Source organism: Epinephelus lanceolatus, chromosome 1, assembly GCF_041903045.1.
Source record: "Epinephelus lanceolatus isolate andai-2023 chromosome 1, ASM4190304v1, whole genome shotgun sequence".
Lineage (NCBI taxonomy): Eukaryota > Metazoa > Chordata > Actinopteri > Perciformes > Serranidae > Epinephelus > Epinephelus lanceolatus.
Genome location: NC_135734.1, coordinates 23,318,006 through 23,345,791, shown reverse-complemented (window position 1 = coordinate 23,345,791; position 27,786 = coordinate 23,318,006). Strand labels below are relative to the sequence as shown.

General features: G+C 42.3%; 2 protein-coding genes across 5 annotated transcripts; one reads left to right on the top strand and one right to left on the bottom strand.

Moving 5' to 3' along the window:
* Positions 1 to 237: 237 nt before the first annotated feature.
* On the top strand, positions 238 to 23,364 carry dido1 (death inducer-obliterator 1). Of its 4 annotated transcripts, none has more exons than XM_033625659.2 (17): positions 238 to 355; positions 1,880 to 1,974; positions 3,827 to 3,945; positions 4,234 to 5,317; positions 6,698 to 7,094; positions 8,103 to 8,471; positions 10,910 to 11,129; positions 14,087 to 14,648; positions 14,766 to 14,925; positions 15,081 to 15,197; positions 15,287 to 15,400; positions 15,762 to 15,918; positions 16,024 to 16,531; positions 16,799 to 16,946; positions 17,049 to 17,138; positions 17,241 to 17,436; positions 19,020 to 23,364. In XM_033625659.2, exons 3-17 carry the CDS (start codon positions 3,864 to 3,866, stop codon positions 22,751 to 22,753), a joined length of 7,938 nt encoding a protein of 2,645 aa, XP_033481550.2. In that variant the 5' UTR covers positions 238 to 355; positions 1,880 to 1,974; positions 3,827 to 3,863; the 3' UTR covers positions 22,754 to 23,364. The 4 variants fall into 4 exon arrangements, with proteins under 4 accessions (XP_033481550.2, XP_033481546.2, XP_033481547.2 ...); XM_033625655.2 differs by having other exon boundaries at positions 15,287 to 15,448; XM_033625656.2 differs by having other exon boundaries at positions 250 to 351; positions 15,287 to 15,448.
* Positions 23,365 to 24,019: 655 nt separating this feature from the next.
* LOC117256618 (opioid growth factor receptor-like) lies at positions 24,020 to 27,561 on the bottom strand. Its single transcript, XM_033626142.2, has 8 exons — positions 26,988 to 27,561; positions 26,614 to 26,676; positions 26,456 to 26,494; positions 25,973 to 26,027; positions 25,714 to 25,792; positions 25,563 to 25,629; positions 25,332 to 25,480; positions 24,020 to 25,236 (listed from the first exon to the last, which is right to left on the bottom strand). The coding sequence occupies exons 1-8, from the start codon at positions 27,528 to 27,530 to the stop codon at positions 24,891 to 24,893; spliced, it is 1,341 nt and encodes a 446-aa protein (XP_033482033.1). The 5' UTR covers positions 27,531 to 27,561; the 3' UTR covers positions 24,020 to 24,890.
* Positions 27,562 to 27,786: the final 225 nt, after the last annotated feature.

The following is a 27,786-nucleotide window of genomic DNA, read 5'->3' as shown; positions in this document are numbered from 1 at the left end:
AATTTAAGTGGTCAAAATTCAGGCAAATCCCCATTCAGTTTAAGATTATTTCCAAAAAAAAATCCCAAAGTTTTCAGTTTGTAAATCTTTGCTATTTTTCTGATTATTAGAGGGCTGTGCATTTATAACCTTGTATGTGACTGGTACACCTGTCCATACAAGCCAAACAAACCTAGCATTGCTGCCTGTGCCCGCTCAGTTACCCTCCTGACCAGCGGGGGCGCTGTAGACACATAGAGCGTTTTCCATAAACCGTCAGCCATCTGCCGCAGTCAGTTAGCTAGCTCCAGCGGGAATGGAAAATGGAGGACTGACCGAAGAGCGAGGGCATATCATCGACATTTCTAGCGTGTAGGTGGGTAGAGTGCACCAATTAAATATTGTAGCAATGTTAGTGTAGTTTTCATTTATCTGGAATACGTCCGTGTCTCGGCTTTGTTGCTACTGTAGGAGTTGTCCTACTGAAGGTATTCAAGGCGGTGCTGAATATGATGCGCCTGACGACGGTTGTAACGTTAATGTGTGTACAGCTAAACTAAGCTATTCATTTTGAACCTGTACATTCGCCATGTTTCGTTTGACAAGGCTCTTTCTACAGAACAAATATATCCAGTAGCTCGGATTTGTGCAGTAACGGTATGTGCTTTTTGAATGTTAGCAAATGCTAAACAGCTACAGGTTGAGTGTGCCGCTAGCTTGCTCATGCCCGTGGTGGCTAATAGCGTTAGCCGTGGTTGCTAGCTACACGTTTTGCAACGCTCAGTTCCTCGTTGTGAGACGTAACGACAAACGAAGGGAACGAAGAGGCAAAACATGCAGTGGCGTGTCTAACGACATTCCGTGATTTGTTGGATGTGCCCCACCCAATAATGCAGCATAAGTTGTGCCACTTACGGTTTAGGATTGCTAACGGTAGATTGAGTCGTGGTTTGGCAAAATGTTGGCTATGCGGCCATCATTGGATGTGTAGGGTGTGCAGGAGGTGAGTTTATATGTTGTCGTACTTTGCTGTCTGATATCGTCAATATTGTCGGACTTGTTTCATACATATTCATAGGTAACGTTTGCAAGATCACGTGTGATAACGATGCATGATTGTGATTGTGATCTAACAATATTTAGGCTGTATTATGCGCACCAAGGCCCCGTGCAGCCTCCCTCGTTCGGTGCAAGGCAGCAGCTACTGGACCTTAAATCGTCGTCTGCAAACATAGGATCAGTATGTCGACATGCCATTTCGCTCATCCTGTGCTTGTTAGAAAGACTATTTTATCGCTGTAGTGTTAAATCTAATCTTCGTCCCGAGCCCCTCCCACCTCTCATGGCAACAGTTTTCTTGCCATTCACGTGGCACAGTGTCGTGACCACGGGTACACAGTTGGAGGAATCCTCTTAAATCACTTTCAGTCTTTGGTGGGGTTTTTTTAACTGTTGGCGGTGTAAAAGCAAGGCTCATTAATGCCCCAATTTTAATCAGATATGATTATAATGGATGCATTTTGACATAATTATATACAATTGCTTTCAGCCATTATAATATTTCGATACGTCACCAGAGAATTGTACATTTATTGTCACTTGTCAACATACTGTTCACTTACTTACATTTGGTTCTTTTATTTATTTGCAGTTACTATAAATAACGCAACTCATTGTTAACTCATTAAGTCGACATTCAGTTTTGTTTGGGTATTTTTTGTTGATCATATAAAGATCAAACTTTGAATAGTTGTGAAACGGATACCAGTTAGTAAATATCTTCAATTTCAAGAAAATTAGCATGATGTTGTGTTGTTATTTGTATTCACTAAACAAGGCTTCACTTTGCAGCCAAATCAGAGAACTTTGACCCTAACTTGTGTTTTTCTCTTCCTGGCAGATCCTTTAACCTTGTACCAAGACTGATGATTGCTGGTGCAAGGCCTTTGTTTTGTTTGAAGAACAACTCTGTCATTCATCACTGCTGAACTGCAGGTACAGATATTGCCTTTTTTCATTATGTGCCCTTCAAATAATGATTAGTAGGTTTGGCTCTTAGTTACAACAGTTTCTAGCTCTAATTTTCTTTAAGACTTAATAGAAATAATTCACCAGTAATAATTTATTAGTAGTGTTTGGCTGAAGTAAATTTGGTTTTGGACTTGTTATTTAACATTAATAAATTATGGATTTCCGGTTCTCGTCCTAATTTTTGCATCTAACTTCCAACTTTTTCAAACGGCAAACATTAACTGTGATTTTAACATCCATGATTTGAAGTTGAAAATGTAGAATTTAAATTGCAATATTCTACAAAAGCAGTTACTTTACAGTATTATACAGCCTTACATGGCAGCATTTGACTATAGTGGGTATGCACGTGATGTTGGTACCACAGTCAGTTCCCCTGAGTAGTAACTTGCCACACTCAGCATCTGTCCTCATGCATTTGCATGGAAAGTACTGCTAAATATAAAACAACTGTGTAGTCTAATTTGCAACTCAACCAGTTAATGCATTTTACATTTTGAAGGCTGCAGATGGTGAATCAGGTAGCCTAAATATTTTTCCAAACCTGACCACAGACAATCAGAATGTCCTTCAGTGTCCTTGAGAATTTAATTAAGTTGGACACAGTTGGACGAAGCACGCTTTTCATGGTTGATGACATACATGTACGGTATGCTATATATTTGTGTCAGGAAACTCACCTACATTTCAGTGTCTTGTGCAGTCTGACCAATACTTCATTGTTGAGGCCAACACTGCAATCTGATAATATATGTTTATGTTCATTATTCGCCTATTATTATTATTATTATTATTATTATTATTTTTTTTTTTTTTTTTTTTTTTTTTCAACATACATATGACTAAAACAGTCACAGTACTGATCCCTATGTTTTTAAAAATAAGAATTTATGAACAATAAGCATACTACGCAGGACATTTTACATATGAAAAATCAACTTGTCAGTGGTCTCTGGTGGATAAACTGTGTACCGAAAATACTGTTTCCAAAGTAACTGAACCTTAGTTTGGCATTTCTGCCCTGCAGTTTCTTGTTATGTATCAGGTGACATATACACTGATAAAATATATCTGCAATAAGCTAGTATTCACTGATATAATGTTAAGGAGATTTATTTACTGATGGCCTTCATGCTTTCAGGATGTGAGTTTGTGTTGAGATAGTGTGTGATGGTATTGGTATCATGCGAAAAAGTGACATCATTGCATGCCCTCAATAGAGTTGACATTTAAAAGGTGTTTTGACATAGTACTGTATGGTGCAAATAAACTGTAAGTGTTTATAATTGTAACACTATTTTGGAGCTAGCATGTGATAGAAACTGTCATAGAAAAGGAATGACATTTGCATTCAGTCATTCTGTTTCTATGTATAGAACAATCCCAGCCCTCCTTAATTATTAAAAACGTGGACACCCTTAGGGCTGGGCGATATGGAGAAGATCTATAACAGTTTCCTCTGTATCAATATTATAGTGATGCTGGTGGGTTGACTATTGGTGCTTTCAGGAAATATTTACACAATGAGATGTTTATTAAATAATTATTAGTAATTTGGATAAAATCACTAAGTTGGTAAAAAATAATAATAGAGCAGTCTTATGCTCAGAAAATTACATCACTTTATTGCAGTGAAGCCTTAAAAAACAGGAAAAGACGACACTTAAAATACTAGTGTCCAAAATATAAAATGATATCTAGTCTCATACATGATATCGATATATTGCCCAGCCCTAGCAGCCTACAGTATGTGCCATATTATGAAATGAAAAGAGTGACTCATAGCTGGTCTCTTGTGTTCTTCTCTTAACTGTAGACATTCTGTTTGAAAGTAGTGATTGACTCCATCATCTATGGAGGAGAATGTGAGCCCTGAGCTCTCTCTAGCTCCTGAGCCAGAGCAGAGCCAGGACCGCATGGATAGCTGCTCTCAAGGTACCTTGGCTGAGCTTCTTTTCCCCTCATAATGAAGGGGTGGGGATGTTTTAGTAATACTGGGCACAATTGGGGTGTCAGGTTCTATGATTTGTCAATGATATTAAATTTGGGTGAAAATGTAGGGTAAGTACAGGTAATATGCAATTAATTCATTTTCATATCTGTTTTGGTTTATATGTATGTTTGATCACAAAACAATCAGTAGTATCTTGGCTATGTTGTTTTGTTGGTGGTTGGATGCAATCTTGTTTTTGCCCACAGTCTTCTTTGATTGTTTGTTCACAGGTTTTGGAGACGGAGAAACAGAGCAGAAAGAACAGTTTCATACTGAGAGCGAGAATGCGGCCAAAGAGACACTAGAGGGGCCGGACAAGTCTTTCAGGGCCAACAGTGAAGTAAAGAAGACTTGGGCTTTCCGACGGTCCACTGTTGCAAAGAGAGAGATGCCAGTGGAGGCAGCAACAGACGGCTCTGAAAACCGCTGTCCTGTACGGCGCAGTGGCAGGCAGTCTAAGCGAACTGACAAACTAGAGGAATTCCTCTTGACTGCCAAGAGAGGGTCAAGAAAGAGCGCCCCTCCTAGTCTGGAAAGCGGTGACCCTCCCTCCCAAACCCCAACTGATGCAGAGACTGCCTCAGAGGCCAGCTTTGATGGTAACGCTGACACCAAGGCTGCGGAGGACAAGGTAGAATCCCCAGAGAGGAAGACAAGAAGTAGTGCAAGGAAGCAGACCCAAAGGAGAGGTCGAGGTGGCAGACAGACACGGGGAAGCAGTGGAGTGACAGTCAAAGATGAGGGAAGCTCTGACAATGAGGAGGATAGCAAAGACGCCGCCAAGGCGGACCAGTTACCAGATAAAGATGAGGAGAAAGAAGATGGAAAGGGTGACGCCATTCCTGAAGATGGAGGGAGCACTAATGCAGCACAGCCTCAGCCAGAGCAGGACTCTGAGAGGAAAGAGGTTGTTGAGGAGAAGAACCAACATGGAGATGAAAATGACAAAGTGAATGATAAAGAGTCTGACGAGGATAGCAAAGACAAACCCGCAGCGGGGTTGGTGAAACGTGGACCAATAAGAACCTATGTCAACAAAAAGAGGGCAGCCAATAAGAATACTACCCCTGTTAAAGGTCCTGCTCCTGCCATCAAGACCCCCACTGTTGTCAAGAGGGAGATCAAGCCCAAAGCCGCCCAAGCTGCTGGAATGACACGCATGGCCCAGGCACAACAGGCCGATGATGATGAGAATGACTCTTCAATGTCTTCATCTTCTTCTTCATCGTCATCATCATCATCCATTGATTCTGATGAGGGAGGTTATGACCCCAATGCACTTTACTGCATCTGTCGGCAGAAACACAACAAAAGGTACTTGTTATGTTTTTATTTGTTATTGCTGTAGTTGTGATCATAATGACTGCATTTAAAGTATTAATAATGAAGTACATTGTATGTTTAATGAACTTGTTACCATTTGATCTTTATTGTACTTTTTTTTATTTCAGAAAAATAGTAATAACACAAGTAGATTGCCTTAAAATTGTTAACACTTAAACATTTTGCAGCATGTTTGAACACCATTTGACAGCCTGGCTCTTCCAGAGGGTTTTGTTTCATAACATTAGATTAATTATTTACATGTGAACATGGGAAGCATGCACTTTAGATATTACAAAAAATGAAAGAATAATAATAATAATAATAAAGAGCTTGTTGTTAGATGCGATAAGTTATATAAACCACGTTACATTCTCACTTAATTACGCTTGGCAAAAGTCTGACCCTCTAGATGCGATGTGTTCAGTCTACTTGGTCCAATTCCAAAAAAAAAAAATCTATTAGGACTTTGAGGGAAAAATACTTTTTTTCTTCATATATATTTTGTATATTATTTCCATCCTTTCATCATGGATGGGTGGCTCTCAATTTACCCACTTCCTTGTGACAGTCTTTTTACCTTTTACCCAGAAGTCTTTGCTCCAGTTTGTAATCCCGGATAATCCAATCTTCAATTGAGATGTCAATCTTGTACACAGGATTGCATCTAAAAGGAATGTCTACTCCAAATATATTTCCCATAAGTTTATGTTCTGTCAGTAGGGCACAGTATCTTCAACACGCTTTAAACTCTGCATATTTAAGTTTTATGTTATGAAACTCGAGTTGTCGGGCTCATAGCTACAGCCACTGTCTAATCCCATGTTCATTTGTGTTGATGCACTACTCCAGGAGTCTTCAGCAGGTTTTCCCCTGCAGGGTTCATAGAGTTACTGCAGGGGGGCTGCCAAATCATTGTTTGATGTTTTTTTTTCTTTTCAAAACTTAAAATCTGTTTGAAAATACACATTAACATGAATCAGACTAATTATTGGCAAAGATCAGCCTGTTTGCAAAGAAAAACAGCCCATTTAATTTACAGTACACAACACTGATGTTAGGCTAGCTGTTACCCATGAATCATTGTCAATGAATCCATAATATATAAATCAGTAAATCTGTCAGTAATTATTGTTTTAATTGCATAGTATTGAATGCACCATATAAGTATGTTAATAAATGGCACTTAAGACTGACCTTAACGTTACTGTGGGCCCAGTTTAATATGCAGCTCAGTTGTGTATATGTGGTATGTGGTCCCTGCTCTGTCTGTCTTTCAGCTGCTCTACTCAAATGTATGAGGAAAGCCAGCGTTTTTGTTGAGCACTACTTTGAAGAAATGTGGCACTATAAATATTCTGTGCTTATTAGGTTCATGATCTGCTGTGACCGCTGTGAGGAGTGGTTCCATGGAGATTGTGTTGGCATCACTGAGGCCCGCGGGCGCCTGATGGAGAGAAATGGGGAAGACTACATCTGTCCTAATTGCACTGCTAAGAAAAACCAGGTGGTCAGACCCGCCACGTCTATCCTCTCTGCAAGCACAGATATCGGGAAACCCAAAGCTCTGACTTCTGCTCATGCTGTTCTTGCTATGACGTCGGCTGAGAAAACCAACACCAGTGGGCCAGACGTCAGTCAGCCGGCTGCTCAGGCTTTGGCGGCACCTCCGCCCTCCACGACTGGAACAGAGGACATGGGCATCAAAGGCAGGATAGAAAAAGCTACTAATCCAACTGGGAAAAAGAAGATAAAGATCTTTCAGCCGGTAGGTTACAACTAGTATCAACTTAAAGGCTTTGAATTACTGTGTTAGTATTGTTTGGTTTGCTGTGCCTGTTGTTCTGTCCTTCATAGCGTATGTCAAGTGTTGTCCCGATAATCTTAATGTCAAAGTTTTTATGATGCCATGGTTAAATATTTAATGCTGTCAGCAACACACAGCTGAAGTCACTTTCACCACAGTCACTGTCAAAGGTCTTAAATGTGTGATTGAAATGTAAATTAATTATTAATCCCCCAATCTGTGATTTAGAGCAGTGGTTCTCAAACTTTCTTCAATAATGCCCCCAACTACCCTGCAAAACACTTTTGGTAGGAAAAAATGTCTATATAAAGAGATACAAAACAGCTGTGTCATCAGTGTTGGATTTACTTAACAAGAACCTGAGACACTGAAATGCTAAATTTCAAATGTTTAGAATCATCACTAAATTAAGGGCAAACAGATTTTTGGTCACCGTGCAATAACACTAAGACTGCACTGTAGTTGCATTGGACCATGCCTTTTTGAAAAGTTGCACGGAATAATCCATTATTTATGATTATTTAAGGAATTATGCATTACATTTCTAAACTAACTTTAAAAAAAAAAAATCTCTCACCCCCTGCACTACCCCAGACTACCTCTAGGGGCAGCGTACCCCCATTTGAGAAACACTGATTTAGAGTACGGTGCTGTATGACTCGAGCTGTTTTGAGTCTGCAGTGGTGGTGTTACTGCATTTAGTGAATGCAGATTACGACCCAAAAAGAAGAGGCCAGGGGCTCCAGACTCTAAATCAATATACAAACAAATAGTTAAAGGCATGGCGATGGCATGAGGAAGCCCACCACTACTTAAACTGATCGTCAAAATATAGTACACACTTTTTAAAATCACTGTTGTTAGCAATAAAATTAATAGTAAAATCATTAAGTTGGCATTATGACACTATGCAAAATGACATCAGTCATCATTAGCTGTTAATTTTTATATTGTACTGACTTGGAGCAGACCGTACAGCAGCCAGCCCAAGCCCAAGCAGACCCGTCAGTGCCAACCATGGAAAAGAAGGCAGCATCCGCAGCAGAGCAGAAAGCACTACCGGACACGGAGCAGAAAGTGGCGTCAAACGTGGAGGTGAATACAACACCAACAGTGGAGGTGTCAGAGGAGAAGGCCGGGCAGAAGGCTGAGGAGGAGTCTTCCCTTCCCAAATGTATCGGGCCTGGCTGTGAGAATAATGCCCAGCCAGACTCTGTGTACTGCGGCAACGACTGTATCCTAAGGCATGCTGCTGCGGCCATGAAGTCCATCACTGATGTCAAAGATCCCAAGCAGAAGGACAAGGCCAAGGCTCAGAAAACCAAGTCTACACCAAAGGTAACTTGGGCCACTTGAAATGTTGCCTTTTGCCTGTCCTTAAAGAAAACATGTTCTTACCTTTTCTATTTAATTAGAGAAGCTGTGCAGGGTTGCAGACATAATATTCTAGCTATAGCAATGCAAAGCACTTTCTTAGAAGTTGTGTATGACTGCTTAACAATCTTTGTCACTGTAATGTCAATATTAGACTTTTGATCTTATGTCCCATTTGAGAAATTATTTCCTAAATTGTGTTTTGAATAGGATGAAGAATGTTTGGGTCATTGTTAGCGTGGCTGGGTACGAGTACTTTTCTATCCTGTCTCTGTTGTTTCATTGTTGATTAGCAATACAGAAAACTAACATCCATGTGTATCTATCAATCACGACCTAATATTTGCACACCCAAGTGTTATTATAGTCATGTTTGGGATTTAAAAATAATATAAAAATCCCATTTGAGGTTTGTCTCACCAAGGTTCCTCTTGTGGCTGCACCCTCTGCAATAATACGATGTTACAAGAGGTCATATCTTAGCCCGACTAAAATGCTTTAGAAGTCTTTGCTGTTATTCTAAAATACTGCTTAGAAGTGAGATTGCTAATGAAATGGTTACTGGTAGTTGCTACTTTGTGATGTCAGAATGTCTTGATGTTAAAATGCCTGTCTTACAAAGTAAATTTAGTGGGTTAACAACCTAGATTTCATCTTCACAAAGGCTTGTTTCATAAAACAAAACTGACTTACATTTCACAGGGTCAGATCACAAAATGGACCTGCAGTGGAGCAGGTTAAGTTCTATGGATAAGTTAAAAATAAACATGGAGTCTGTCTGCTGACCAGTCAGCTCATGGCAGCAATCATCCTCACTGGATCATGAGTACACTGAATGCTAATTAGAGTATATGAAGGTGTTGAGTAATGTATGTAGGGGCCCACATTGCTTTGTTTCACAAGCTAAGTTATTGTCAGTGATAACATAGTATGTTGTAGTTCACTAATGCTACTGATGTGGCCCAGTTCCAGAGTATATGTTGTGACTTCATAGGTGAAAACTGTTTTCTAGATGCAGTGCCATGAGTTGTGTAAGTAAATAATTTTCCCAATGCGCCTTAAGAATGGTGGGAGATAAGTCTGTTTTATTTAACAAAAGGGGTATTGAAAGGAATATGGCTCCTAACATCTAATCTATACAATGTTTTGGTAACTATACGCTGGAAAATATCAACAGTGTCTTACTGTCTTTTAATAACAAGTATTCTTACCTTTACCTTACTTTGTATAGTTTAATGTTGTCCCTGTGCTCCTAATATTACCCTAATTTTGCCTCTGCAACAACATAATAACCCAGCAGGAGTCAGCAGTCCTGCTCTTGACTGACCAGTTATTACAAACCCTGCCTTTTTCATCTGTACTCAAAGCTAAAATAAAAAATCCTATGGTCTCATTACTTCAAAAAACCAAATGGACTTTTATGAGATTGCATCTTAAAAGCATGCATTGCAGTCTTATTATTTTAAGTGCCGTGTACATTCAGGGAAACTATCTTCCAATCAGTCAGCTTTTTCCTAATTTATATGCACTGTTTTGATTTCAGCTCTGTTAGAATCTGTACTGCATTTTGCTCTTATTCATGGTTGTGCTAGTTCGTCGCCTCTCTGTGTCTCCCCAAGGGTGTGGCTTTGGAGCACAGTAGAGGAGAGACAGGAAGTAGACATTACTTGACAGTACTTGAGTTGACAACAACTTAAAGTACAATAAAAGCAAATTACAGAAAACTAAAGATGGGTGGACTGATGTTAAACAAGTGTGAATAATACATGTAATTTGTTAAGCTATGATGAGCCACTAGGCCAACTCTAACAGTGTAAAATGCCCGAGGGTGAAGCTAATTCTATAAAAATAATATCAGTGCTGCCCATCTGCTTAAACTTGAGGAATTACTGCTTGAAGAAAGACTGCTGATGATGAGCTTGCTTTGTGATTACAGGTCCCTGAAGGCAATGTCTGAAATTAACTTTTTAGCTCGCTTGCATAGACCAGTAAATTGGACCTGCCAAGAATAATTTGGTACCATGTACATTTTTCATAGAAATATATCCAAGTTTACAGAAGCTTAGATGCTACATGCAGGGCAGTGTAAAATGCTGCCAATGGAGAGCTTGGTGTTTAAGAAACACTGTTAATTTCATTTGTACTGGACTCTGTACACTGTTCAGTGGCTACTGAGGACAGAAACTGAGAGCAGGCAGGTTAAAGACCATAAGGGTCAATTATTGTTTACCATGGACAGATTTCCCTGGCATTTGGCACTACATCATAGAGGGAATCTATTTTTAAAAGCCAACATGGCTCAAGTCAAACTGTTCTGTATTTTGACCGTAATGATTTCAAACAATGCTCGCTGAGTGCTGCGACTAAAAGACCTGACTGTGTGTGTCCTCCTGTCCACACAGAGGAGCGTCGCTGGTGGGAAGAGGACGCAGAAGAAGACCCAGGAGGAGTCGGACAGCGAGGAAGACTACAGTCCTGATCCAGATGAGGACAGCGAAGACGAGCATGCTGAGGAACACCCGCCCCCGCCGGCCACTGCGTCCTGGTCCAGCGACCATAATTACATTGCAGTAACACCAGAAAAGACTACACCCATATCACCAACAGTGTTAAACAAAAAGTGTATGTATCTCTTTGAAGGTCTTGGGCTGTTGTTGAAACCACATTGTTATGTTTTCATTATAAATGGTGCTAACGTAATTTAGAAACGATCCTGACATATGGGGACAAACATAAGCGCTCTGGAGATGAACTCCCCTGTATGCTAGACTTAAAAATTATCTGCAAAGTGTTGTGATTTTGATAATGTGAAGGTTTTGTTAATGAAATGTCGGCAGCTGTGAAAAAGGTAAGTGCTATTTGTGGCTGTGGGTAAGTATTCAATAATCCAGAACATTTTTATTCTTTAAAGGGGCGCTCCACAGGTTGCACTCATCAAGATCATTTTATCAGGTGCCTAAGCATGTTGGCACAATTTTATAGTCTTCTGTGGCTGTGATCTCAGTTGGGGAGACTTTAAATTCCTAACAGAAAGCCTGCGTTATAAACTAAAGGCAGGAGTTTGGAAAATGTAGTAATTCACCAGGCAGGAAGGGTTTGACAAATGATGATTAGGTATTCTGGGAAAGGCTCCAGCTTTTTCCTTTTTTGGATCTTTACCCTTGCCTTAGACTAAAGGTCAGGATACCTCGGCCTCAGTCAAATTGGACTATTCCTGTTTAATATGACTTTCATGAGTCCGTCCACTTTTAAAAGTGCAACACTCAATTGCTGGAGTTCCTCTTTTGAGTCCCTCATATTTAAAATGCAGAGCTGTACGTGAAAACCTATAAAAGATCACGTGGTAGAGATAAAAGCAAGGCAGTAATATCTTATGCTTCACCATGAGGTGTATGGATGTGATGAATGGACTGGTGCGTGTGTGTATGTTTGGAGTGTGATCTTTAAATTACCTGCTCAAGTCTCTCCACTTCCTGGGTTCATCACCTCAGCTGTTGCCCCATATAAAAGGTTCTTTCCTCCCTTTCTCCAGCAGGTAGGTGTCTCCGAATTCTCCTATGTTAACGTGGATCAATGAAGTTACTGTAGCTCATATTCAGCTGTTAAGCACAACTTTGTGTTTGATCAACCCTCAATGTTGTAGGTAACGGGCTGACTTGAATTTTCTTGATTCATATTGAATATGTTGCATTACCTCTCGTGGGAAACTGGCTTTGAAATAAAAGGTGATATAACAGATTTTAGGATGGCTTGATTGATTATGTAAGCAGTGTTGGCTTGCTGTAGGATACCTTGACCAGTTCAGCTCAAACAAATACATACTGATGTATCTACACACTGCGGAGATGTGAAGCCCAAGAGAACCCCAGATGGTGAATGGCTGCAGAAGAAGGAAGCTCTGCCACAGAGACTGGACCACCTGGAGATACTGCAGTGAAGTTCAGAAGGCCCACAGCAGAAGAAAGAAGCTGAAGACCTGGGCCTCACACTGAGTCAGAAGAGGAAGACCCATGCTCAAGTTTTTCACACACATTTTGCACCTGATGAGATCTGATACATATATTGAGAGGAACATTTGTTGCCATGAAATGTGGACAGTTTGTTTCACCTCTCCTTTATAAGGGGTCACTGAAGGCACCATGAGGATCTTAACTGATGAGTTAGCAAGTGTTAAGTTTTAGTACATGCATCTTCTCAGGTCAGGAGATCAGTATGACCACTGATTGTTGTGTGATTAAGAGAAACAGGAAGTCTGGCTCACTGATTTGTTCTTTCATAGCTCATATTTTGCTGAGTGATATTTTTGTGTGACAGTCTATTACTTTGAGGATGGTTGACTGGTTGCTTTGGGACTCTACTGTTGCTCTGCACAATATTATTGTGGTTTTTATATTTAAGTGGGTGTATAGTTTGTGTATTCAAGTGGGGTAATGCTTAAACTAATGCAGCTTTAACATGCAACTTGGACATAGATGATGCACTAGCACATGCAGATGACATTTTGAAGAGCGTTATGTCAAGTGTGTATTGTCATTTTAGTCTTGCTGCCAATTGGTTGATAATTTTCTTCACATAGTCTGATGTGAATAGTGGTTCAAGAAATGTATTACTCACCTGCACCTGAATGATTAATTCAAATGAGAGAGCCATTAACAAGACTTGGGTTAAGATGCTTTGTAGGTCAGAGCTCATTGCTTTGTCAGCTGGTTATAGCATTAGTGGTCAGGGTCCACAGCTGAGCTCATGATCTGCATGAACACTGTGAGAATAAGTAGGTTATAAACTACTTTCTATATCATTTCTTTTTATTCTGATCACCATATCCCATGTGAGCAGGAGCATTCATGCTTTGGTGGCAGTAAAACAACATTTTAGCCAGTGGGTAAAGGGTTGATGCTGCTTGTCTCTCACATTCAAGTGAGGGACCCTGGTAGTTGTAGTCCTGTCTCCTCAGTCACTGCTGATAGGAGGTTTACAGTAATACTGTACACAAGATAAGTCACTGGAGTCTTGTGCAAACTCTTGCTGAGGTGGAGAGGCAGAGAGATAGACTGTAGGTCATCAGTTCCCTCTCTCCTGTTGAGATCTGTGGGTGCAGAGAATCAAGGTTGTCTGAAGGAGGAGTACAAAGACCACTGCCACTAAATAATATTTGGGATGAACATACTTCTCTCTCAAATGACACTGCATGAACTGCACAATGTATCTGCCATCCACTGCTACAAATAAAGAGGGCTTTTTAATTGCCCAGTGGTCAACTTTGTGTTTATTTCAGAATGTTTAGTGCAATATGTCCCGTGTACAAACAAGAAAAAATGTGAATTACATTTATTTTTTGATTGAACAAGAGGGGTTCATTGTAGATTTTACCATTTTGTATCACTTTTAAGGTGTAAAGCTGACAATAGTCCTCTCAAAACAATGTGGAGCTTTTCCAGTCGTATGAATGTAGTCTAAATTATCAACGTAAAATGATTTTCTGCAGTGCTGGTTAAATACTGTCCCACTACATGCTGTATCTGCTGACATTGTAATGATGGCATGTTTTTAAAATGTCTGATCTTTTTCTTGGTTTCCAGCCCCCTCTAAAGAAGAGAAGCAAAGTGAGAAGGAACAGAAAGAGAAAGAACCAACCCCGACTCCTGAGAAACCATCCCCAGCGTCCACAACACCAGTCAAAGGAAAGAAGAAGTCCCCGGCCACTAAAGCTTCCAAGGTTTCCCCAAGGGGCAGGAAGCCTTCCGCTCAGTCTCCCAGCTCAAAGATGTCCAAGAAAGCTACGATACCTCAGAGTAAAACCACTACAAAGTCCAAGAAACCAGGTCCGAAGCCCGTCCCTACCCCATCTCCCTTTCCCCCAGGTCCGATCCACGTCACAGGAGCACTGAGGGTCACCAAGTCCAACTTTACCATTCCTAAGAAGCAGCCACAACAAAAGGATTCTCCATCCCATAGCAAGTCATCCCCGTCCTCCAGAGTCCCATCATCTCCTGTTTCCTCAGCTCCACCCACTCACTCCCCATCCTCCAGACCCCCACATCCAGCTGCATTGGTGCCCCCTGCATCCCCCATGCCACCGCCACCCAACAACCAGATGCGAACAAACATCCGCCGCTCGCTGACAGACATTCTCTATAAGAGGTAAGCGGCATACTAAATCTAGTTCAGAAATATTTCTCTTGTTAGACTATCTGTAAATCTTTTGCTGAGCACCTTCACACATCAAACACCAATATTTGTTGTGTCTCTTGCCACCAGGGTGAGCGACAGTGATGATTTGAAAATGACTGAGAGCGAGGTGGCAAGGCTGTCAGTTGCCATTGAAAAGGAAATGTTCAACCTTTGCCTTAGCACTGACAGCAAGTACAAGAACAAGTACAGGTCCCTCATGTTCAACCTGAAAGATCCTAAAAACAAAGTGAGTCAACATGCACATTTATGCATTTATGTTTTCAGTCAAGTACACATCTTGTCTTAAAGGAAATGCCTACAGCCTGAAAAGCTTTGGTCTTCATGATTCTCTTGACGTCCCTCATGTTGATGTTAAACGACTGTGTGGTATGTTTGTCTCAGGGCTTGTTCTACAGGGTGGTGGGTGGCGAGGTTAGTCCCTTCAGACTGGTGAGACTAAGTGCTGAAGAGTTGCTTTCCAAAGAGATATCTGAGTGGAAGAAGCCAGATGCTCCTGAGGTAAATAATACTTTCCTTTAACTAAACACTAAGCACAGGTCACCTTGATAGGAGTTTGGAATTAAACTGAATATGGTCATCTTCTGCAGGCCCAGTCTCCCAGTTCAAGGGCCCATTTGGGGCATTCCAGACTGGGCAACAGGCATGACTCTAGCTCACATAGTATGGATATGGAGGATGCTCCGCCAACATCTGATGGAGATGTATGTATCTCTGCCACCACTTCATCTGCTCGCATGGCTTCTGCTGCAGTAAGTGGTGGCATGCTGTCTTTCTTAAGCTTTCACACTTTGATTTTCGCCTTTGCATGGGGCGCTTAGTACCAGGATATTTCAGATTAGTGAAGATATTAGTTATCTTGCCAACTGTCCTGTTTTTCAGTGCTTTTTCTTTGTTTCTGAAGCTTTTTCTTTCCAAATCATTGTTGAGCAGTAAACCTACTTGCATCTACCTTGCACAATATGCAGTGTTGTACATCTTAATAATGAAGAATTACAGGTGTTACGTGGATTATTATCATCTGTTCCAGTTCAACTAAGATTTAATCGTGTTCTCTGTCCTCAGGACCAAGATGACTCCACTCCTTCAGCTTCGGCTCAGTCCTCTGCTGCGGAGGGGAACACTGGCAGCAGCATGCCAGACATTTTCAGCAACATGCTCAAAGACACCACTGCTGAACACAGGACTCATCTGTTTGACCTTAACTGTAAAATATGCACAGGTAATTGAGAGGGTGACATGGAAGTGTCAGGGTAACATTTATCTAGTGAATTAAGCATGATTTGTTTTACTACAGATAATTTTAATATTGAGTCTTGCCCTTTAGGTCAGAAGACAGAAGATGAGCCTGCAGCTAAGAAAGCCAAACTGGCCAAGAAGCCTGAAACTAAACCTCCCAGACAGGAGCTGCATTCATCCAGGTCAGGGGACGTCTCCCCTGTCAGCCAAACACAGGTCCCCACAGCTTACCAGCCCCAGGACCCCGTAGCCTACCAACACGCAGTCCCTCCATCCCACCAGTCTAACATGGAACCAGCTGTCGCAGAACCACAGCCGCAGCTTGACCTCAATATGATGGTACCTCCAGTCCAGGCCCCTGCAGCCATCGCCCCAACTGTGTCTTCTGTCAGCATCACCCGTAGAGACCCACGCATGGCCAGGCACAGCTCCGGTGTGACCGTCACCCACACTACTCCAGATAAACCCATCAACAACTCATCAGAGCCGCTACCAGCTCCTGTTAGTGCTGCAGTGGAGGTTGCACCCAAGGCACCGCTGCCAATGCCCCCAGCTCCACCGTCTTCAGTAGCTGTTTCCAAACCAGGGAAAACAAGGTGCTCAATCTCATCACACTTTTATGAAGGGTTTTGTGATGCACTAACATTTGTTAGAAATGTGTATCTGTATGGTGTGCTAAAATTGCATGAGGAACTATATTTAAAATTCTGTTTTAAAAAGGATTGGTGGTGCTACAGTGGAGTATGATGGGCAGTGTCAGTGTTCTATTCCTACACAGTATAGCCCCTTTTACATTCATAGAATAGTACAGGCATGAGATTATGATTTTGTGTTTTCTCTAAAAGACTGTTTTGTTTTTACAGTACATCTGACCCTCCTCTTGAGGGAGAGACAGCAATCTTCCTCCATGGTCAAGAGAAGATTTGGAAAGGATTAATTAACATGCAGTCTGTGGCCAAGTTTGTTACCAAAGCTTATCTGGTGTCTGGATCCTTTGAGCACCTGAAGGAGGTTAGCAGTTAGACTGATGATTAATTGCAAACATTATTGAATGCAAAACCCTTGGAGAGGGTCAGCAAGAGCGTCACACTTAGTGTTGTCAATGTTTTGCAGGATTTGCCAGACACCATTCATGTTGGAGGACGGATATCTCCAAGCACAGTGTGGGACTATGTTGGAAAACTGAAAACCTCACTCTCCAAGGTTTGTTTGGAGAGAAATTTCATTGTATAAAAGTGCTTAACATTTTTATTTTAAGGTCTGGCATCACTTAAATACTCTCTTTTGCTCTGTCTGTTTTTGCAGGAACTGTGTCTGATCCGTTTCCACCCAGCAACAGAGGAAGAAGATGTGGCATATGTCTCTCTCTTCTCTTACTTTAGCAGCAGGAAACGATTTGGTGTGGTGGCTAACAACAATCGGCGAATCAAAGACCTCTATCTCATCCCACTGGGCTCAAAGGACCCATTACCCTCCAAACTCTTACCGTTTGATGGGCCAGGTAAGCATTTACAGGGTTACACAAATATACCTTTGCAGTGACGTGAATGTAATTGTTTTTATTTTAATGTTTATGCTGTTACATTTTTTATACCCATGGTGAGTATATTTAGTGTCATCTTTGTCTTTGGACTCAGGTTGAAATGAGAGCATGTTGATTCATGGGTTTGTACTGTAGGGGGCACTCACACTCCTTGTTGAGTCTCCCTCAGAAAACACCTCTCTGCATGTAACAGCTACTGTGTTCTCTGCTGTGTATCTGACTTTGTACCCTACATTTCTAATAAAGGAAGTTTGCATCGCAGGTTGGTGCCATTTGAGTCCAGTCTCAGCCTGTTGTTTCTTAAGACTTGGCTCCTACATAAACAGAATTGAACAACTGTGTAATCAATAAATCGCTATTCATTAGGTTGTCAGCCATTTCATGCCATGCTAGTGTTTATGGTTTATGGTGCAGCATTGGGATTAAGCAGGAAATGTTCTTAATGTGTCCTCCTAAATGAAGAATCAGCACTTGGTTTAAACTCTGCCATCAGTAGTTGTACAACAATGTTAACAGTACCCACGTTGCTATTGCAGCTCTGGTAAGTACAGTGGTTGTACACCTCAGAGGGTCTATCTGCTCCTTATGTAGTGCCTCAGACATTTTTCTTTTATTAATTGAGTAGCTTCATAAAGATAAAACTACACTTTCTGATCTCCAACATCAAATTTCAGTAGGGGCTAATGTATGCACCTTTCTGGGGATTAATCATAGTTATATTATAACTTACAATTGGTTTCAGTCTTTTGCAATCATGTTTTAGCAATGCAGTCTAGCGATGTCAGTCAATAATTTAGAGGGATTGTGATTCATTTTAACTCTTGGCTGTATCCTATAGAAGCGTAATGCACCACTTGAAATATTTGCCCCGTTTTTCTGAATTAATGAGATTATCTCAAAATTATGAGAAAAGGTTTATTGGGGAAAAATCTGCTCTTGTTTGAATTTAATTAATGATGATATGATGATGATAATCTTGTTAATTCTTGCCTAAGAATTAACAAGTTTACATTTGTTTTCAACAAAATAATCTTATTCAGAGAAACAAGTAGATTTTTTCTTCATTACATTTTTTCTCAAAATTTTGGAATCTGAAAAACAATTGAAAAGACAATTGATTTTTTTTTTTTTTCTCATAAGTGAACACATTTCACATTCGCAATATCTGTCAGGGCATCTACAAAAAAAAAAAAAACCCACTTCAAAGTTATAAGGCTCCTGATGACAGATGTTTCTCTGCAGCTGGTGCTCATTTACCCATGTCAGCAAGTTTTTTTTACTTCAGGTTTTTTAATTCACCACCAGTTACAATGACAACTGACTGAAATATAAAATTGCATATTTCTACTATTGTCATTTGTCGTATCAAAGGAAACACTGGAGAAAGTTGTGAGACTTTTTGTGCTACTCATTCTTTTTGTATCTTTGTGGGGAAAGTCAGAAATACTGAGTTTAATACAAAAAAATGATACTTTCTTTTATGAAATTGTGTCTGTTATTCCACACGCACATTTTCTAAGATTGTTTCGTCTATCTTGCAGGGCTTGAACCAGCTCGTCCCAACCTGCTCTTGGGGCTGCTGATCTGCCAGAAGGACAGAAAGCGAGCTGCTGCTCCGTTGGAAACTGTGGAAAAAAGGTCCAAGACTGAAACTAAAGATGCCGACGACACTGGCCTTCCAAAGCCATCTCCTTTAGTCAGAGCAGAAAGAAGTACACGACAGAGTCTTGAAGTCCCCTTTAGCACAACTCCTCCGGGGTCACCTCCACCCAGCTCTGAGAGCTCAAGCAGCACAGTGGCCACCTCCTCAGTCCTTTCCTTCTTGTCTTCTGTCAAGTCTACAGCCACATCCACTACCACAGGCAAGGACTCCCCATCCTCATCGAGCTCTGTTGCTTCCTCTGCAGCAACTGCCACTCCTCTTCAGACCATTCTCAACACTCTCTTTGGGAAGAAAAAGCATGACTCAGAAGCTTCCAACTCCCCGTCTGATCAAGGCGGGGAACACTCCCTCCCACCCCCTATGATGCTTGACCCCATTGTGCAGCAGTTTTCTAAGGAGAAACAGTTGGAGGAAGATGAAGATGACAGACCGTATGACCCGGAAGAAGAGTATGACCCCAGTAGGGGCTACAATGTGCCTAAGAAGCCCGTTGAGTTAGTAAGCAAACCTGAAGTCTCTAAGCAGCCTGAGGTGGTAGCAAATGAAGGAGATGATGTAGCATATGACCCAGAGGATGACTCAATTTTTGATGATGTCAGAACTGTAGTACCAGGTCAAACTAAGGTTGCAACTGACCCTTTGACTGATCCACAGAAGATATTGGAGAGCCTTAAACAGATTGGAGAGCAGACATTCCAGAAACAGGGAGAACAGCAAATATCATCTACAGGGACACCTGTTACCTTATCAGCACTTCCAGACACACTCTTAACTCAACCTACCAAATCCTTTCTAGCCAATACTCAGCTACTGCAGCTTGGCAAAAAGGTTGAGGAACTAGTGAAGTCTTCATCGGTTGCTCCCTTGATCAACCAAAGGAGAGATCCCCGACAGAGCAGGGATCCTCGCCAGGCTGCGGCTGGCTGGAAACAGACTGATGAACCTGAGGAGCAAGAGGAGACATCTGCTCCATTGGCAGATTCTACTCCTGTCTCACAACCTGTGGTTCACGAGCCCGAGCTGTCTAATGTAACTGAACTCCCAGACTCCTCACAAGGCCCAGAGACACCACTGCCTCACGAGGAAGTGAAAAGAGAAACACTACCCTTCATGGAGTCGAGTGAGGCGGAGGTGGCAATTCCATTATTAGGGGAGGAGGTGGAACCTGATATGGAGGTCAACTATATGGATGAGAAAGAAGTGAAAACTGAGGAAGCTGAGCCAATCAAGGCAGAAACAGAAATGGACAAGTACAGTATTTGGCCAAATGCTGCCAGTATTTTAAAAGCTGGTGAGGACTCAGAGTATGAAGAGAATAGCCAGGATGCACCTACCACAAGTTATTATAATGAGCCTACACACACCTCCACGATAACTTCGACAATCCCAGTACTCACGCAGAGCTCAGCAATGGTTGACACTCTCCGTTCACTTGAGTCCCATCACATGCCACATCACATGTCAGCGTCAAGCTTCGACAGCGAGTACAGATCTCCAGCTGACATTCCCCCACCATCCAACTTCCCCCCGCCCCATCCGATGCAGGGACAGAACCTGATAATTAGGCCTCCGCCGATGTCTATGCCACCACCCATCCAGGGTCTTCCTCCAATGTCAGGTCCCCCTCCTATGCAGGGACCCCCTCCACCCATCCATGTTCCTCCCCCTGTACGTGGTCCTCTCCCTATGCAGGGTGACAGTAGCCAGCAATACGGTCCACCTCCGACTGCATACCCTCCCTATCAGAATCAGTGGCCAGGCACCCAGCCACCATCACAGCAGCAGCAACCTCCTCCTGGACCACCACCTCAGAATATCATGCCACTTCGAGGACCACCACCACCATTCCCTCCGATAACCCAGAGGGGCCCTACCCCTCAAATGTTTGATCCTTCTGTTCCCCCACAGTACGCTGGACAGCAAGGCCTCCCTCCAGGCCTTCCCCCACCTCCTACCTTTGATGGACAGAGCAGTTTACCTCCACCAAGATTCACTGGTCCTCCTCCACCATTTAATTTTCCTGCAAACAGAGGTCCTCCTCCACCTTTTACAGGGCCACCTCCCAGTCACTTTGAAAACAGACTCCCACCTCCATCCCACTTCCCAGGCCCCAGAGGTCCTCCGCCATCTCAGTATGGTGACCATGGGGCTCAACCTCCACTAGACCAATCTCGAGGCCCTACAGAACAGTATATCAAAGAAAGTTCTAGCTCTTTTAAACTAAATGTGGACCAGATTCCAAACACTATCCATATTTTTAAAGACAATCAGGGTCCTCCACCAGGTCCAGCATACCGGGGACCTCCACCTAACCAGTATGAGGACAGAAGAGGCCCACCTTCTAGCAGCGAGATGAGCGGACAGCACTACAGTCCACATAACCAATACGGGAGCTCCAGACCACACTCGTCACCACCACATCGAGGATCTTTTGATGAGCACCGAGGTCCTCCCCCGCAGGAGGGTAGACCCCACCCTTCTCAGCGTTTTGGAGGATCAGAACGGTACCGCTTAGATAGGCACTCTGATGAGGCTAGACCTGTTCGCCATAGCGGGCCTTTACTACCGACACCTTCAGAGGCTCCCATAGGCCCTCCAAGTCGCATGGGAGCCCACAGTCCCGACATGCACCGGGACGACCCCTGGCGCCGCCACTCTCCTGAAATGAGGAGGAGGAGCACCACCAGTCGAGAAGATTCAGAACCTCGCATCGGAGATCGTTTGAGCCGCTTTGAAGGAGGGCACAGAGAACCTCTTCCTGGTCCTGTACCAACCTCTGAAGAGAGACAGAGGGAGCTGTCTGAGGACCGCCGGAGGGAAAGAGAGCGGGAAGTCTCCCACACCGGCAGGCCGTCATGGGACAGGAGCCAGGGCAAGCGGTGGAGCAGAGAGCGAGAGTGGGATAGAGCCAGAGAAAAGGACCGTGATCTCGAGCGCAGCCGAGAAAGAGATCCAGAGCGTGGCCGAGAAAGAGATCCGGAGCGTGGCAGAGAAAGAGATCCAGAGCGTGGCAGAGAAAGAGATCCAGAGCGTAGCAGAGAAAGAGATCCAGAGCGTAGCCGAGAAAAAGACCGGGATCCAGAGCGTAGCCGAGAAAAAGACCGGGATCCAGAGCGTAGCCGAGAAAAAGACCGGGATCCAGAGCGTAGTCGAGAAAGAGAACGGGATCCGGAGCGTGGCCGAGAAAGAGACCGCAGCAGAGGGAGGGAGGGTGAGAGGCACAAGGAGACGGAGGGAGAGCGACACAGGGATCAAGACACAGACAAAAGGAGAGACCGGGAGAGAGACAGAGCCAGGGATTCTGACAGGAGAGACTACGACCGCGACAGAGGGAGAAACCGTGATCGAGAGCGTGAACGTGACCGTGAGCGAGACCGAGACAGGAGACGGGACAGATCCCGAAGCAGGGAACGAGACCGGGACAGAGACCGTGGGAAAGACCGGGGCAGAGACCGAGACAGGGAGAGGGAGAGAGATAGAGACAGGGACAAAGACAGGGATCGTCGGGACAGGAGCAGAAGCAGAGACAAGAAAGAGGAGAAAAAGGACAGTAAACATGATGCATCCAAGGAAAGTGATAAAACTGCAGAAAGTGGCAAGAACATGTCCTAGTCTCTGTTTTATGGACATGACATTATGGTTTGAAGGACACTTCAATCTTTGAACGGTTGAAATCCAGTTGTATCACTGTAAATGTAGAGCAGTATTTCGTTAAATTTCCACAGTTGTGTTCGTACTAGAAAAAAAGTTTGACAATGTTTGTATTCTTTTTGTCACTTAAAGGTTTCTAACTTTGTTTTATTACATTTGAAAACAAAAGAAAACTGAAGGCCATCTAAGTTGCTTGTGTACCAGATGTATTAAGTGGGCTACTGAGTCCTATGACATGTACCTTTCTCCTCTCCAAGCAGTCTTTTTTTTTTTTTAAGAAAACAATAATGTAACTGAGTAACACACCATTTGCAATATGTAAATATGAATGTATTTGTGTATATACTGATGTTTTTAATCATACTTTTCTAAGTAGAGAAAATAAAAGCCATATATCTGAGATGGATAATGTGAAAGTTAAGGAATCACTGTTTACACACAAATGTGTGTTTATATGTCCAGCAGCATTGAACTTAAACGCTCCAGTTATCTACGGTAATACATCCCATCAATGGTTGTTAATGAAATGTCCTGATTTTGTTTCAGCTCAACCAATTAAACCTGTTTGATGACTTATGTGTCTCTCTGTTATCAATACTTGTTTTTTAAAAATAGAGTAAAAGGTCAGTTGAAGGTCCAGTGTGCAGAATTTAGTAGCATTTAGCTGTGATGTTGCAGAACTGAAAGCTCTCCTGTGTGCCAAGCGTGTAGGAGAACTACGGTGGCTGACGTGAAAACAAACTACATCATGTTAACAGCTTCAGAAAAACAAATTGGTGAAATGCCACATCACAGTGAAGGTTATCTATAAAAGACTACTGTAACAATTTCATTACATGCAACAAAGTTCCATGACTTTTCCAGGCTTGGAAAATGTAATGTGAAATTCCAGGGCTTTCCAGGTCTTCTGTGACAGTGGGAACCCTGCCCTTAAAGTCTTGGACCCAAAGTAATGTATTACTAAATCACAGGTAAATTCACAAGAGCAATTCTGGGTGAAATGCAGTCATAGGACAGCCTGTTTAATGAATGTGACTTAGGCTGTTGCAGCACTTCCTAAATAATTACCTCAACAGAGGTCAACACTTAATCTCACACACACTTAAACATAATCACATTAATATGCATAATGCTATTACTCTAATAGGATTAAATATAAGGGGCTGAGAATTTCACAATCGAGACGACATCAGGATGTGGTCACACTGAATAAAAAAATAAAACTTGTTAGACAATAAGAGACAATAGTCTCAAGTTTATTAATCACAGTCAAACTGATGAGCAGTTCATTCATTTGTCCTCCTTGTCAACACCATAACATGCACACAACTTCATTACAGCTGTACATTTTCTGATTACAACCCATGAACCCACTTCAAAAAATTGCACCTTTCTGTTTGTTAAGGCAAATAAAAATAGAAGTCTAATACCAAACTGTGAATTATTTAGTAAACAAAAGCATCTGCATAAATACCAATGCTGTAAAGCACAGTGAACCATTGTATGAACTCCTGAGAAAGATCAGTCAGTATCTGGAGTGTATCTGCCTCTACATCACTGGATAATAATTCCTCATCACTGCACACGTCTACTCTCTCTTTGCTCCTTTGACCCTGTGTGACATTCTCTTTAAGGCTGGATATTACATCTGTACACAGCATGTCCCAAATCTATACTACACACTCATTGTTAGCAGGTTTTAGTATGGAGTGTGCTCACACTGGAAAAGTAACAAAGTAAGACTCAAAGCAGACAGCATGGATACTAAATACTGTTGATATCTGAGTGTACTGTTGATGCACACTATTCTACCACAGCGCAATGCACAAAGAAAATGAAGCAGCTGCTGTACACAAACTAAATAATGCTAAAACAGTCGTAATGAATCTTAGAAAATGAAGAAAACAAGTACAAAATTTTAGTGAAAACATTTTGATGTCTATTTGTTAAGTTTAGGCGGTGATTCAAAATTGTGGTTCAACTGACAACCAATGTCACACATTTCATTTCCTGTTCCTGATCTATGATGATTATGTAGTACTATGCATAGTATAGTGAACATTAGTATATAGAATAGATTTGGGGCACAATGCTTCATTTAGTTTCTGGCTCTGTCTTCACTGTTCAGACCGAACTCTGCATACATTTCCCCTTGTGGCGCCAACTTCTCCGACCATCTCATCTGAACTTTCTTTGGGCACCATACAAACTCCTCTTTATGGTCATAGTTCAAGTAGGCGAACTTGATGAGCTTCCTGCGTTGTCTCTTATCGAGGACAGCGAACATAAAGTAGTTGAGGACACTATCCTTGACGTTTGGGAGTTCTCTGTGGACCAGAGTCTCCTGCAGGAAGAAGCGGACCAGCGGGGCTTGGTAGTGAGGGTACCCCAGAGTCCCCTGGCACTTCAGGATGCGGGTGATGCGCAGACTGTTGTGAGTGTGACTGTCAATGGAAAGCAGTAAAATCCCAAACATATTACTAAGATGTTTTTTGTTACTTTTAGTGAGCAATGTCTTTTATTAAAATGTAGGGATTACCAGTTGAGGTTGTGGAATCTCTCTCTCCAGTTTGGTGCTCTCTGGACTTCTCCTGTTTTCTCATCACACAACTCAATACCATAGAAGTCCAACATGAGCTTGTATGACTTCAGCAGGTTTTCCTTTGCAGTGCTGCTCTGAAGAAACTCCTTGAGGATAGGTAAAACTTAAGTCAGAATATGGGAAGAACTTTTTTTTAAGGTTTTGATTTGGTAGCTTTAAGCAGTTTACCTTTATTTCCTCTTTGGTCAGCGTACTGGCCTCATAGTTCACCCCTGGTTCCTGCAGGGGGAACAACCTGTGAGGAAAAAAATGTTGTTACAAATTGTATAAACAGGAACTGAGTATTTTACATCACATCTGTTATTATGGAGTAACTTACCACTGAATATAGGAGTGTACATACTCCAGTGTGTCATAGTCTCCATACCAGTTATTGTGGAAATCGTGTATGTAGGCACCTGATGAAAAATATAAAACACACATTAAGATTAATGCAGTGGTTCCCAACCTGGTGTTTTTCCTTTTCCTATAGTCATTGCTATTCTCTAGTAAAATACTGAATAGGGGGTGACATTATTAAACCACAACGTCAAGTTCCTTTAAGTCATGTCTGTGTATGCTTGTGACTGAAGGCCTACCGTCAGGTACAGAGCACTGCAATCCGAGGTAGAAGTTCAAATTAGGCTTGTCCTCCTATTCAACAGAAGAGAACTGCATTTAGATATTTATTTTTTAATCACTTAGCACAATCATTACTGCTTTGCTGACAGCGTCATTAACAGGCGGCTCGCTCAGTGTGTGACGTGCACTTGTAGATAAAATATAGGCCTATATTAATGAAGGTTCATTAGAACAGTTTTGTATTTCCCTGTAATGTAGCACAGTGTTAACAATGTTACTGATACTATTCTTTCTCACACCTTGAACTCAAACCGTTGTGTTGCCCCGCCCAAAATATATAATCTAATAATTAAATCAATATCGTAAACATGCGGATGACTAGTATATTGCTCGACTAGGAAAACAGTTAGTGCTTTCACACCTGTATTTAGAGCTGTCCACTTGTGACACATGTTCATACCAGGTGTAAACAGGGCCACAGTCATCCTGTGTGTACTTACCGATACTGGCTTTATCCAGCGTTGTGGTATCATCTGTGACTGTGGGGAAACATAAAAAGACAGTGGTTTGGTTAACACTTAAACATGAAACAGGTTATGTTTGGTGTATGTGTGTGTGTGTGTGTGTGTGTGTGTGTGTGTGTGTGTGTGCAACTTACAGGATAGTCATGCCTGTAGTTCTGCATGTCTTTTGCTGCACTTTCAAATCTGCTGAACTTGTACTGGAGCACAGAAAATAAACAGTCAGTTCAAACTCAGAGTATTCAATGGTTATAGGAGGCCTGACAGCAAACACTGCAGTAAATTGTGTCACCCTTGCAAAAGAAGCAAGTGTTTAAAACAAAAACTGCAGTAAAGTCATTCCCCACATGAGATGAAGGAGATTATAAAACTGTCAGGTCACTATTACATATCACCATGAGCCACTTTTAAAATCTAAAAATAGACAGTGACTCCCTTGCAGGCCTGAAATAAAAGCACCTGCCTCTCAGAGCTGTGTGCAGCAGGTCTCTGGAGCCTCTGGTTTACTCACATGTCTGGAGGCCGCTCGTCGCCCACTCCTCCTGAACGCGCCCTCCTGCTGCCTCTGCGGCTCCTGCTGCTCCTCGGTCTCCCAGGTTGAATCATAGCCACAGTAAAACTCATCTGAGGTCTCAACTTGGTAATCCTCGTTGTCAGACTCATCATCATCTTCGTCAGATTTACCCCCCTCTTCCTCAAACCTCGCCCGCTTGCTGGCGAGCTCTCTGTCGGTGTGCGCGGCCCTCTTGGCGGCGGCAGCCTCATGTTGACCCTCACCAGGAGCCCCCTGGACCTCCTGTGGGCAATCTCTCTCTACAGGTTTCTCTCCGTCCTGTGCTTCAGGCTCTTCTTGGCTTCCGCGATCTTTCGGCCAGCGTAATGATAAAAATCTAAGTCCGGGTAGTGGCCTAAACACCCCTCTCATACAGCGCCATAAGAAACACAGTCCGCGCCATAACCACTCCACCACAGGGTAAAGTTTGTTCGTGCCAAACCAGGCCATGATACAGATAAGTTTCCTAACGAGGCCAACCAGCAGTGGCACGGTCCTCATCTGAGCTGTATGTGCTGCTCATGTTCATATGTTTCACTTTCACTTTCTCTGAACTCCAGGCTTTACAGAAAATAGAAACTGTACTCAGAGCCCATGAACTACACCAGCAGGTCCAGGCTGGTTGTTTATGGGTCAACTGGAAACAGAGAAATGAACATAAACATACCACCTTCCTCATGTGTTCAAATTGGTGGAGATATTTTAATAGAATTTATTATCAGTGTTTTATCAGCTTAAAAATGTGACTAAACTTTGG

Bases quoted from the DNA above. Each gene is read 5' to 3' on its own strand.
- dido1 (XM_033625655.2), top strand. From the start codon at position 3,864: ATGGAGGAGAATGTGAGCCCTGAGCTCTCTCTAGCTCCTGAGCCAGAG. The intron at 3,946-4,233 runs GTACCTTGGCTG...GTTTGTTCACAG, and splicing joins CATGGATAGCTGCTCTCAAG to GTTTTGGAGACGGAGAAACA. The intron at 14,926-15,080 runs GTGAGTCAACAT...TGTTTGTCTCAG, and splicing joins TGAAAGATCCTAAAAACAAA to GGCTTGTTCTACAGGGTGGT.
- LOC117256618 (XM_033626142.2), bottom strand. From the start codon at position 27,530: ATGAGGACCGTGCCACTGCTGGTTGGCCTCGTTAGGAAACTTATCTGT. The intron at 25,793-25,972 runs GTAGGCCTTCAG...ATTTTTCATCAG, and splicing joins GCAGTGCTCTGTACCTGACG to GTGCCTACATACACGATTTC. The intron at 25,630-25,713 runs GTAAGTTACTCC...TTTTCCTCACAG, and splicing joins GTACACTCCTATATTCAGTG to GTTGTTCCCCCTGCAGGAAC.